Genomic DNA, 13,222 nt, shown 5'->3' with positions numbered 1-13,222 from the left:
TGTCTCAAAAAAGATGTTCTGGTCCTCATAGCCATGGCATCCCATGAGCCTACTTTAAAGCGCAGTTTACAAAGAAACCTCACCTGTAGTTACCTCATGCACAAACCATTTCCTTTGACTCTAAAGGAGTTTGAAAACTCTCAAAGTATCAAAATATTTTAATCTTAGACTAACTTAGAAATAGTTATTTACATACATTTAGAATTATAAATTGTAAAGAGAAATCTCCCAAAGCCAAAATACTTACAAAATATTACTAAACATTCAAGCAAAAATATGTTTTTAATCAAACTAAATTTCTCAGCTCAGTGACCTGCTGATAGAATATTGATTACCGGCTAAAAACCACATCTGCAGAAACTTTTAGAAATGTCTTTCATGGCCACATAGTATGTACTGAGCAATTATAGAGTGAAGCACTGTACTAGGAGTTATCTAAAATAATTCATTTAAATAGAAATTACATTGAAACATTTGCGAAAGACATTTAATAATCCACAAAAGCTGCACAGGAAGTCCAATGAGAAGTGCTAAAGGTAATGTTGGAGTGATCGAAGTAACAGCTGCAAAATCAGGATTACTTAGAGAAAATTTCAGACTTCAGAAAGGGGGCAGGGGAGTCCTCAAGTGTTTTGAAAGCTAAAGGTATGAATTTGATACAAAATTGAAAGGAGTGACTTTGAGACCAAAGCATATATTGTGAATAGTTGACTTTCAGATTTGCATAGCTGTTCTGCAGGCTAAGGATGATGTCAGTTATCTGGGAGGGTAACTGAAAGCTTTTTATAATTTGGTAGCAACTAGAGGCTACCACAGAACCACAGAGTTTTTTTTCTTTTTCTTTTTTTTCTTTTTTGAGAGAGAGTCTCCCTCTGTCACCGAGCTAGAGTGCAGTGGTGTGATCTCAGATCACTGCAACCTCCACCTCTACCTCCTAGGCTCAAGTGATTCTCCTGCCTCAGCTTCCCAAGTAGCTGGGACTACATGCGCCCGCCACCACACTCAGCTAATGTTTGTATTTTTAGTAGAGATGGGGTTTTGCCATGTTGGCCAGGCTGACCTTAAACTTTTGACCTCCAGTGATCTGCCCACTTGGCCTCCCAAAGTTCTGGGATTACAGGAGTGAGCCACCACGCCTGGCCCACAGAGAGTAATTTTTTTTTTAAGTAGTTGAGAAGCTAGAGGCAGGGGGGCTGTTGAAATAATTTGCATGCAGAGTTATTGGAGCTATGATTGAACGTGAAGATGACAGGCCCAATTTTAAAAAGTAATAAAATAGGATGAGGGTTGAAGAGATGGGGTAGAGTGAGTTTAAGGTTATAAGGCTTGGAAGGACCAAGAGAAAATGGCAGCTGTCAAGCACAAGGGGAAACTGAGTCAAGCTGAGGCATTCTTGTGAAGAAGATCATGAGTTCTGAACAACCAGTCTAAAAAATAAGAACAGGTCTGGCAAGAAGGCACAGGGCTGCAGACCAAATGCAATGTGCAGACTTGGAGGTAATGAATGCCAGAACTCTGGGGTGGGAGTGTTGGCTTCAAAATTCATTGACAAAGTGGCGGGGGTACCTTCAAATGTGAGAGGTGCTGTCAAAACCATCACCAAGGTTAACAAGGCCATGTCCTTAGCATGGGTGTCAGAAAGGACAGTGTGCTGATGTGTCTCTGCCAGGCTGTCAGTCATGGCTCCTGAGAGCTTATCCTCAATTCTCCCAGAATCCTCAAAAGTTACCAAAGGCAGAAAAGATGTGTTCCTCCCATGAGTCCAGCTTTGAACCAACGTCTTCAGAGAGAGGGGAACAGGTTTCAATATTCTGACCTTGAGAGCTAGAGTCAGAGATGCCCCCACCAGTCCCGTTTGGATCAGGCAGGCAGTTCACATCCACCTCAAGAGGCAGCTGGGGCTTCAGACATTTCGTTTCAGTTCCAGGAGCAGAGTGGGTGAGGATAATCTCTGGCCTAGACAAAGGTTGGAAGGATTTCCCACTCTGACGCCGAGACTTGGCACGCCTGTTCTGGAACCATACCTGGAAGAGGGGAGAGAAAAAAACTGCTTTTGGTTGGAGTTTTTATGCTAACATTATGTTCACAGTTCATACTAGTAAGTTGCAGTTTAACATCCCCTGGCTTCCTCTCCAAAGCACTCAGGATGAGGGTTAGACGCTCAGAGCACCTGGCTTTCCTTGCCTCCCCATTCCCAGATGCAAACATTGGAATAATGCCTCATTCTATATCTTCTTTAGTTAGAAACATTTTCATGAAAAATGGGGGTCACAAAAATAGTAGCACTTAGAATTCTTAGAAAAAACTCCATTATATTATTAAGAAAATCAGTTTTTGAAGATCTGTACTCCCTTATCAAACTAATCAAGGAGGTATTTTGCTCATGCCAGCTGTTGAGACTGACAGCTGTATGACCACCAGGCGTGCAGAGAAAACAAGTCCACTCTCCCAGTGTTTAGATGAGGGCTGCTCCTTAAAACTGTGCTTGGACACCGACCAAGCTGCTACAGACAAACAGATAAAAAGGTAGACTTCTCCCTACCAACTCTAAAATTCTAATCTAAATTACTTTAGACGACAAACACGGCCGGGTGCAGTGGCTCCCGCCTGTAATCCCAGCACTTTGGGAGGCCCTGGGCGGGTGGATCACCTGAGGTCAGGAGTTCTAGACCAGCCTGACCAACATGGTGAAACCCCATCTCTACTAAAAACACAAAAAATAACTGGGCATGGTGTCAGGCGCCTGTAATCTCAGCTACTCGGGAGACTGAGGCAGGAGAATCGCTTGAACTGGAGAGGCAGAGGTTGCAGTGAGCCAAGATCAGGCCACTGCACTCCAGCCTGGGCAACAAGAGCAAAACTACGTCTCAAATAAATAAATAAAACACACCTTGCACTAGATTTTTCAAACTGCCAACAAGCTCTAGGTGCTTCTCGCTTTACCTCAAGATGCTACATCCTTTCAAATCCAAGTCCCAGAACGCGACACTTGCTAAGAAAGCAGCATAAGGGGGTAACCTGCCGAGCCAGCCCTGCCCGCTCTCAGCTACCATTCTCGCACTCAAAGCCAGACGAAAACCCCAACTGCCCCTCATCTGTGTCTTCTTCCTGGATAAGGAAAAAGTGTAAAACTTATCATCTTCCTGCTAGGAATTACTTTCTGGCCATTTCAAGGGACCAGCTAGCCTCCTAGAAGCCCTTATTACATTTAACAATGAGAGTTAGAAATCCTTCAGTGCAGGCTTGAATCATTTCACATAAGCCTCACAATCACCCTGTGTAGCAGGTGCCGACATCACCCCTATTTCAATCTAGGACACAGAGGCTCAGGGGAAGCACCTTGCCTGCAACGTCCCAGGGGTGTGGCCTCAGGCACCTGGAGTCCCGACCTCGACTCCGCAACGCCTTCGCCCCAGCGCGCACCTGCGAACGCGGCGGGCCCTCACCTGGATCCTGGACTCGGGGAGCAGAGTGAGCGCGGCCAGGCGCTCGCGCAGGTGGATGTCGGGGTACCGGGTCCGGCGAAAGACGAGCTCCAGCAGCTGCAGCTGCTCCGCGCTGAAGGACGTGCGCTTGCGGCGCTGCGACGCCGACGGGGCGGCCGCGCCTTTGGGGGGCGCAGGCGAGCCCAGGCCGGCGGGGGGCGGCGGGGACGGCCCGGGGTCCTGGCCCAGGAAGCCCGCGAAGGGCGCCGGACCGGGGCCGGGGCTGGGTCCCGCGGGGGGCGCAGGGAGCAGTGCGGCCGCGGGGCTCGAGGGCGGCAGGAGCGCACCGCTGGCGTAAGGGGCTCGGTACGCGGGGAATGGGGCGCCCTCGGCGAACTGGTGAGCACGGGACTCAGCTGCGGCCATGGCTCCGGAGCCCAGCGCGCCGCCCGGAGGGGCGCGGGCCCCACTTATACCCGCCCGGGCGGAGGGCGGGGGCGGGGCGGCGGCGCGGCGCGATCAAAGGTGGGCGCGGGGAGGCCCGTGTCTCCCCGGGGTGCGAGCCCGCCCGGCCCTGCCAGACGCTGGGGAATAATCGCTTCCGCCGGCCGCGGGATGCAGGAGGGAGGCGTGAACTTGGGTCCCGGCCCCCTCCGTGTTCTTCCCCGCCCACCCGCCCCGCCGGCGCAATACACATCCCCGAAAGACTGCCCGGGAGGGGCAGCCCCGAGGAGCCCGGGTGCGCGGGCCGCTGGCTGCAGAACTCCCTCCTCTGGGTCGGATCCCCGATCAGAGCAGTGGAAGGGCCTTGCCCGGCCTGTGCCTCACATGGCCCTCATTGCCCCTTGCCTTGGTCCCGCCTGTCCTCATCAAAGCTATTTATTTACCACCCCTGCTATGTGCTAGACCCTGTACCAGGTTGGTCAAACAGCCTGGCCCCTGAGTTCTGCAAGCCTCCCTAGCACATCCTGAATCCAAGGGTGGGGGCTGAAGATAAATGGATCCACCTCGAAGCGGGAGCACATTGCTCCTGATTAAATGGGTTGTGGAGGGGGGAGGGTGTTCTGGCTGGAACGTACCTGGGCCCACCAATAAGGATACCCTAGGTAGGGCGGGGTTGGCAACATGCCGCATTAGCAGAGGAGACGCGCAATTTGGCCTTTCTGGAGACACTTAACAATGCTCAAGACCCGTCTATTGGATGGGTGGAGATGAAAGCCACCTTATGAAGTTCCCACAAGCTCCGAATCATCATTCTTTCCTCCCTGACGAAAGCTCCCATTTTCTACTTTGTGCTATGGTATGGTTTCTCTATCTGCTTCCCCTGCTAGATTACAAAGTCTTAGCAAGCAGGAACCCACTTCTCCCTTTCTGAGTTTACTGAGTGTCTACTTTGTACACCTATTCTGCGTGAGGCCTGGTGCGAGGCCTTTAGTGAATGTCTGTCGAATTGGATGTCACTGAGTCCTCCTTATTGAAAGAGAATGGCCCACCATGGGAACTGCCCCACCACAGTGCAAGAGCTCAGGAGAGGAGCACAGACGCCCAAGTCTCCTTGCTCGCAGCACCTGAGTGCTGATTTCACTTGATCACTCCTTGTGGCTGACTGGATCTCTTTATTGGGAGGTTCTTTGAGAGCACAATCCCTGTCCTGTCTCTCTGCATTCTGGAACGTCAATAGACAGTCTCAGAGTAGCTTGGATCTTTTTATCATGGGTGGACGTTCCAGGTGGCAAAGCGGAAATTATTCTTGGAGCTGCTGCAGAGAGGAATTTAGGGCTTGATTCTTTCCTGGTTGAGGTAAGGGGTAGGGGTGGCAGGGACTGTGTCCTGCGCAGCCCCTGAGGCCCTTCTAAGGCAGCTGATATACTCACCGCCTGCTCTTCTATCTTTCTTCCACCCCTTCTCCTTTCTTTCTCTTTCTTCTCTTCCTTGTTTATTCCTTTGCCAAGTCATTGAGGTTTTCATGCTGGGAATAGGAGTTCAGGAATATTTCTCTATGTTCATTCATTCATTAGTTAAAAAATAAAAAATAAAAAAAATACGTATGTGAAGTGTCACTGTGCCAGGCCAGGCTTTGTGTATGTTACTCCTATTCCAATTTCACAGATCAGGAGATATGCCACAATCCACACAGAGGCCCAGACAACTCTCAAGTCAGTGTGCCGAGCCGCCCTCGAGGCATGACTCCCATGGTCACATGGACTCCTTCCTCTGTCTCCCTCAGGAGGAGGGTGAAGCCTGGCCCCGCTCCAGTCTCGGGGTTGTCATCTTTCAGGCACATTGGGTTCCTCAGGTTCCTGTTTGCAGGCTTCAGTGATGGATGCGTTACTGTATGTAGCTACAGGGACCGGGAGGCCAGCCCCAGGAGGACACTGGAGGTTTGCCCGCTGCTGGCCACCAGCTGAAACTTAACAGCCAGAGATGGCTGAAGCAGCCCAGAAACTCTGCCCAGGAGCCGGGCGTCATAGGAATTCTGCAGCCCACTGTGTGGAACTTCACCCCATTTCCCTGGGTCCTCTGTCCAGGTCTGGGTTCTCTGTCCAGGCCTCAGTCCTCTGCCACCATCTGCTCACTTGTGAGGGGCCCCGGAGCCTGCCCGTTTTGTCATAGCTAGGGACATGGACCTGTGGAGACAAATGAAGCGCTTGCTCATCACAGAAGCAGGCGGTAGTTCAGTGAAGCAATCTAAACATATAGCCAAAGCAATCTAAACTTGTGCTAAGAAATCCCAGCATTCAGGCCAGGCTCAGTGACTTGTGCCTGTAATCCCAGCACTTTGGGAGGCTGAGGTGGGCAAATCACCTGAAGTTAGGAATTTGAGACCAGCCTAGCCAACATGGTGAAACCCCGTCTCTACAAAAAACACAAAAATTAGCCAGGTGTGATCCCAGCTACTTGGGAGGCTGAGGCAGGAAGATCACTTGAACCAAGGAGGCAAAGTTTGCAGTGAGCTGAGATTGTGCCACTGCCTTCCATCCTGGGCAACAGAACATGACTCCGTCTCAAAAGAAAAAAAAAAAGAAATTCCAGCATTCCCTTTGTGGTTTGAGAATCCTCCAAACTGACTAAACAGGGATTATTTTCTTTTGAATGTTTTCCTGGGAGTTTGTGTTAGATAATTATCTTCTATAGTGAAATACGATTTCAGCCTCTCCCATTCTCTCCTCCTTTTGCTCTAAGTGAAGCTTTTATGGAGTGTGTTTGTATATGCCTAAAAAACAGCGTCTGCAAGGATACAGTGGAATGTCAGGGTTGGAATCAGTTCAAGTATTATGATACTAAAGTTTCTTTAACATTGTCATTTGACTTAAACCTCATGTATTAATAGTTATTTCCTAACTAAATGAACAAAGAACTCACTTGGTTTTCTAACCATATAATGCAGTTCTGTAGAAGTCTTCTGGCTCTCTGCGGGGTGCAGTATTGACTTAGCGTGTGTCACATGTCTTGCATAAAGTCGTACTGAGCAAGGGTTGGAAAGGAGACTTTTACACCCTTCAGGAATGCTTTATGATTATTTTTTAATCATGTGCATGTATTATTGCTATAAGCACATTTTTAAACCCTAGTTTTTGGTGACTAAAAGTAATGTGGTATTCTGGTCTGGATGCTGGAAAATAAAAAAGACGCTAGTGGGAAAACTGGTAAAATCTGAATTAAAAAAAAAAAGAATTCTACAAAACTAAAGCAGAGAATGCAGTGTAATACATCTGGAAAGATAAATTACTTCTCAGATGGGCCTGGTGGCTCATACCTGTAATTCCAGCACTTTGGGAGGCTGAGGCAGGCAGATCACCTGAAGTCAGGAGTTCGAGACCAGCCTGGCCAACATGGTGAAACTCCATCTCTACTAAAAATACAAAATTATCTGGGCGTGGTGGCGTGTGCCTGTAATCCCAGCTACTTGGGAGGCTGAGGCAGGAGAATCACTTGAACTTGGGCAGTGGAGGTTGCCATTGCACTCCAGCCTGGGCAACAAGAGTGAAACTCTGTCTCAAAAAAAAAGAAAAGAAAAGAAATTACTTCTCTATGCAAGTGGATTTCCCATTTCACTTGGGGTTTTCATGGACTAAGGTTGGAAAGATAGAAGCCATATTGGGTCGCTACAAAATCACTGCTGTGTATTATACTTCACTTGAAATTAAAATGACTTGCTACTTCGCTTTTCTTTGTAAGTGGTAGACACTTACAAACGCATAAGTGGTTTTCACTGTATTCAAGTTCTAGATTCCTGACTCAGTTACCCCGCTGCAGGCATACAATGGGTATGTGGATCACATATCCGTTTCTTAATTCTTCAGTATTCATTTTTTTCAATAGGAAAATGAGAAGAGCCCTATCCTTGGCAATACAATTTTTAAAATAATTATTGCAAGTTATTTTCCCAAAACAGATACTCTGTGATATATAAAGCTCCATAAAGTGCTTTTTTTCTACAGAAGCACATCAGCTGACCAGCTCCAGCATAGCAAACTGAAGTTCAGGGTTAGCTGAAGACAGCAATCACTGAGGTTAGGATCTGGAGTTCTTCCCCTCCAGCACCTGGACGAGCTCACCATTTTTGATTTGCTGAGAGCTTTTGGCCATTATTTACATTTAGTCTGTCAGTAACTTGAAATAGATACAAGGGAATGCGCGGTGAAATAGAAGACAATCCTCAAAGATGCTTCCTGTATAATGGGGGAAGGCCACTAAATAAAAGAGGCAGTAGGGAAAGAAAAAACGAAACATGATTCTCTGGATCCAGGGCCAGCTCTACAGCAGCCCAGGCTGTGCAGGATGGGGCCACTCGGGGTCACTGTCCCGTTCTGCATCCTCAACATTTCCCACCACGGTTCCTGTCACTGAATCACCCAAATATCACAGAGGCCTGTCTTTCCTCCCCAAGTGCTAAGTACTCTCTTCCCCGGGCTCTCTTTGTTGTTCAAGTCAGCCCCTCTCCACTGCCTAAGACCAGGCGTGGGAGCCTGGGTATTTATTAAAGGGAAAACCAGGAAAAGGCAGCCGAGGGGAGTCGATGGCTCTGCTTCCACCTTGAGATCCGCAGCGCCGTGTGCCCCTTTGATCCTGGGCTCACTTTGATTTCCTCTCCTCTGGCTGCCCAGGCCTCCGCAGTTCCTGAAGTTTATTTCAGAACAGGTGGTTACAGCAGACTGAAAGACAACACCCCCCAAAAGGTATTAATGAGCCAGGAAAGTGATAAAATGTTAAGAAGGCTTCCTTGTTCTTGTGTATTCGGCACCATATACACTCAAAAACCAAGCGCACAGTAAATGCTGAACCCAATGTGTTTTTTAAAACAGTGATTCCTTTTCTTCCTCCCACTATTTCTGTCCGAAGCCTCTTCTCACACAGAGGAGTCTTTCGCAATCCCCATCCACACAGTTAACCAATAAAGTTAAAATAACCTTTCAACCTCAGAGAATGGAATCCTGAAGTTTTCCAAACTTATGTCTGAATTCTTGAAAAAAGAACTGAAACGACTAGCAGGATATTCTCAAAGCGGACATTTGACTGATACTTTTCTTCAGTGTACGTACTGAGCACTTGAAACGAGGCTACTGTGACTGAAGAACTGAACTTTTCATTTCATTTCAGCTGATTTGAATTTACCCACATGTGGCTAGTAGCTCCCATATCTACCAGCACAGCTCTATACCGTCATCCAGCAAATCACCCTTCTTTGATAACTTTTATTTTATTTACCTTTTCTGAGACGGGGTCTCACTTTGTCACCCAGGCTGGAGTGCAGTGGCATGATCACAGCTCATTGTAGCCTCAAGCTCCTCAGGCTCAAGTGATTCTCCCACCTCAACCTCCCAAATAGCTGGGACTACAGGTGTGCACCACCACGCTCAGCTAATTTTTGTATTTTTTGCAGAGATGAGGTTTCGCCATGTTGCTCAGACTGGTCTGAAACTCCTGGGTTCAAGTGATCCACCCACCTCAGCCTCCCAAAGTGCTGGGATTACAGACGTGAGCCACTGTGCCCAGCTCTGATAACTTTGTGTTTATACATAGAGGTATCCAGTTGGTACAAAATAATACACTAGACTTCAATTCTAGATTCTCATTTTTACGGTTTAGTCACAACTCTGGATCATAAAAGTGGTTACTTCATTTTATTTTATTTTCTTGAGATGGAGTCTCACTCTGTCGCCAAGGCAGGAATGCAGTGGCGCTATCTCAGCTCACTGAAACCTCCGCCTCCCAGGTTCAAGCAATTCTCCTGCCTCAGCCTCCCAAGTAGCTGGGATTACAAGCAGGTGCAACCACACCCAGTTAATTTTTGTATTTTTAGTAGAGACTGGGTTTCACCATGTTGGCCAGGCTGGTCTTGAACTCCTGACCTGAGGTGATCTGCCCATCTTGGCCTCCCAAAGTGCTGGGACTACAGGCATGAGCCATCACGCCCAGCCGGTTACTTCATTTTATACCCAAAAAACTCCTATGGATTTGACTAAAAGTGTGTTAAATATTATTGTAATTAGCCGGGCATGGTGGCGCATACCTATAGTCCCAGCTACTCATGAGGTCGAGGTGGGAGGATTGTGTGAGCCCAGGAGGAGTTTGAGGCTGCAGTGAGCTATAATTATACCACTGCACTCCAGCCTGGACAACAGAGCAAGACCCTGTCTTTAAAAAACAAAAACGGGCTGGGCGCGGTGGCTCACGCCTATAATCCCAGCACTTCGGGAGGCCGAGGCGGGTGGATCACGAGGTCAAGAGATTGAGACCATCCTGGTCAACAAGGTGAAACCCCGTCTCTACTAAAAAATACAAAAATTAGCTGGGCATGGTGCCGCGTGCCTGTAGTCCCAGCTACTCGGGAGGCTGAGGCGGGAGAATTGCTTGAACCCAGGAGGCGGAGGCTGTGGCGAGTCGAGATCGTGCCATTGCACTCCAGCCTGGGTAGCAAGAGCAAAACTCTGTCTCAAAAAATAAATAAATAAATAAAAATAAAAAATAAATAAATAAAAAACAAAAACACCTTACTGTAGCATTCATAAATTATCTTTCTTCAAAGGTAACAATTTGAGGTCACTTGCTGGTTAAAGAATTATACTACTAAGGAACAATGATACAGGTTTCTTTACCATTGTCATCTGACTTAAAGCTCATTTCATTCTTATCTAACCCTACAGAGAAACTGCTGGTGTTCTCTGACTCTCTGTGGGATGTGACATGATATTAAGTTCATGTGTATCACATAGCTTTCATGAAGTCATACTTGGCAAGAACAAGTCAAGAGAGGGGCATTAAAGAACACAGAATCTGCCAATCTCTCTCTTTTCTGCTCCCAAATATTTATTTATTTATTTATTTAGCGATGGAGTTTGGCGCTTGTTACCCAGGCTGGAGTGCAATGGCACGATCTCGGCTCACTGCAAACTCCGCCTCCCAGGTTCAAGCAATTCTCCTGCCTCAGCCTCCTGAGGAGCTCGGATTACAGGCACACACCACCACAGCTGATTAATTTTTGTATTTTTAGTAGAGATGGAGTTTCACCACATTGGCCAGGCTGGTCTCCGACACCTGACCTCAGGTGATCTGCCTGCCTCAGCCTCCCGAAGTGCTGGGATTTCAGGCGTGAGCCACTGTGCCTGGCCCGAAATCATTTATTAAAGTGTTAGCAGACACCAGAGTAACCTAAGATCAAAAATTCTGGACTCTGCGTCCCAGCCTGCATGCATTGGGTGTCTATTTGCAAAACATTGTCTTTTTGGATTGCCTGTAATGGCTGGGAGACATCCTGCAGGTAATATACCACTCTAAGCTGATCTGATCAAACACAAATCTTGGTGGATCTGGGATATAAGGAGACACTGTTAAATGGATCTTCATTCATTTCAGTGTGCACTAGGAGGAGGTGGTTTTAAATCACCAGTTCTACTCTCTCAGGCAATTGGACATTTAGCCTTCAGAGTAACCTGAACTTTCTGTACTCATTTAGATGGAAGAGGAAACAACTTTGACCTCTTCTTCTTTTACATTGAACTCATGTGCTCCAAGCACCAACTCCTGCCAAGCCAGGCCCCATGCTGCAGTACGTGAGAATCTCTTCTGTTTAGCCGCCTGGCTGCTTGCATGAGTGGCCCACCTGCACTGAGGAGGCCCGCCTGGCTCAGCTGACTCACCCCTCTCTGGAGTCTCCCTTAGACCCACACTCAGCTAATTCCCGTATATTGCCCAAAATTTGTGTTCAATTTGGGTTTATCACTTGTATAAATAGTACCAAAGAGAGCCCTGTTTATAACTCAGTTGCTGTTCTGGGATCATTGAAAGCCATTAGCACTCAGACTCCGGTCTCTCCACACCATTTCCCACCAAAAGGAAAAAACACTCCACTGAGAAATGGCTCATTGTAGGCCTGGGACAAAAAATACACAAGCCTGGGTGGGGCATGGTGGCCACACCTGTAATCCCAGCACTTTCAGAGGCTGAGGCAGGATGATCGCTTGAGGTCAGGAGTTCGAGACCAGCCTGGCCAACATGGCAAAATCCCGTCTCTACCAAAAACACAAAAATTAGCCAGGTGTGGTGGTGTGCGCCTGTCGTTTCATCTACTTTGGAGACTGCGGCAGGAGAATCGCTTGAACCCGGGAGGCAGAGGTTGCAGTGAGCTGAGATTGCACCACTGCACTCCAGCCTGGGCATCAGAGTGAGACTCTGCCTCAAAAAAAAAAAAAAAAAAAAAGAACCATAAGCCTGGAATAGTCATAGCTGAAAACAAGAAAACTGTAACAATCTACGAGGTAGCAAACACTCTCCATAAATAATTTGAAGAGGGTCCCACTGGCCAAACAGAACAGTGTGAGCATCAGTAAGAAAAATAATAGCAACAGCCTGAAACACGTTACCTGTGTTAAAATCCATTATTTCGTGATGATCATGGGGGATAAAAAACTGATCCCCTTGGAATATTCTAGGGAGCAAACTCTTAATTCTGCAAACTAGTAAGCCAAAAGAAGGAGGCAAGTATTTGTCCTGCCTTTTCTGTATTACTACAACTCCAGGTAAACAGGCCGCTGATGAAGAAAAGTTTCTCCTTCTGGAAGTATTCTGCTAGGAAACGAAGAAGGGAGGCTACAGTTAGCCCCATTTTGCAACCTCTGATGAAATAATGGGCCTAAGCAATGACCCTCGTGGCTACTAATAACTACTACCCTGTAGACGTACACACTACCACCTCTGAATCATTCTTGCCAAAATATAAAACCAGAATCGAAGCCAGCATTGGAACTCACTGCCCATTCAAAAGAATTGCAGGGAAGAAGAACACATCACTACAGGAATACAATCAACAAAAACCAGACTGCTGCAGGGTCTACAGGAGCAACAGCCAGCTGCTGCATCGGATCATCAAAGCAACTGCAAGAGAGCGAGCTAGAAGAAGGAATAACCATAGACTCAACGAGACCTAAAAGCTATATGAACCAAATGCAGTGTTTGGATCCTGATTGAAACGAACCATCTGTAAATATTTATTTCTAGGACAAGTTGGGACATTTAAGCATTAGATATGAGACGATGGAATTGCGGTTAATACTCTTTTAGTTTATATGGTGATTTGGGGGTCATATTTTTAAAAGCTTCCTTGTCTTTTAGAGATATATGCAGAAATTTTGGCAGATGAAATAGTAAAATGTCTGGGATTTGCTTCAAAATAATTTAGTTTGAGGCTAAGGGAAGGAGGGGAAATGGTGAAGAAACGAGCGGCGGCTGGAAGCTGGTAACAGCTGAAGCTAGGTCATGAGGATTCATTCTATGACTCTCTCTACTTTTGTGTATAT

At 47.1% G+C, this 13,222-nt stretch overlaps 1 protein-coding gene across 2 annotated transcripts; it reads right to left on the bottom strand.

Annotated features, from left to right (window-relative positions):
• Positions 1-465: 465 nt before the first annotated feature.
• MIXL1 (Mix paired-like homeobox) lies at positions 466-3,869 on the bottom strand. 2 transcript variants are annotated; one of them, XM_064383468.1, is made up of 3 exons: positions 3,447-3,851; position 2,160; positions 1,719-2,047 (listed from the first exon to the last, which is right to left on the bottom strand). In XM_064383468.1, exons 1-3 carry the CDS (start codon positions 3,849-3,851, stop codon positions 1,719-1,721), a joined length of 735 nt encoding a protein of 244 aa, XP_064239538.1. The 2 variants fall into 2 exon arrangements, with proteins under 2 accessions (XP_021532970.2, XP_064239538.1); XM_021677295.2 differs by lacking the exon at position 2,160 and having other exon boundaries at positions 466-2,024; positions 3,447-3,869.
• Between the last annotated feature and the right edge of the window lie 9,353 nt (positions 3,870-13,222).

Source organism: Aotus nancymaae, unplaced genomic scaffold, assembly GCF_030222135.1.
Source record: "Aotus nancymaae isolate 86718 unplaced genomic scaffold, 86718_ANA_hifiasm-v0.15.2.pri h1tg000032l_0, whole genome shotgun sequence".
NCBI classification, from domain to species: domain Eukaryota; kingdom Metazoa; phylum Chordata; class Mammalia; order Primates; family Aotidae; genus Aotus; species Aotus nancymaae.
Note: the sequence above shows the minus strand (reverse complement) of the source record. Positions and strands in the feature narration are given on the sequence as shown.

Excerpts from the sequence above, each read along its gene's own strand:
- MIXL1 (XM_064383468.1), bottom strand. The coding sequence starts at position 3,851 with ATGGCCGCAGCTGAGTCCCGTGCTCACCAGTTCGCCGAGGGCGCCCCA.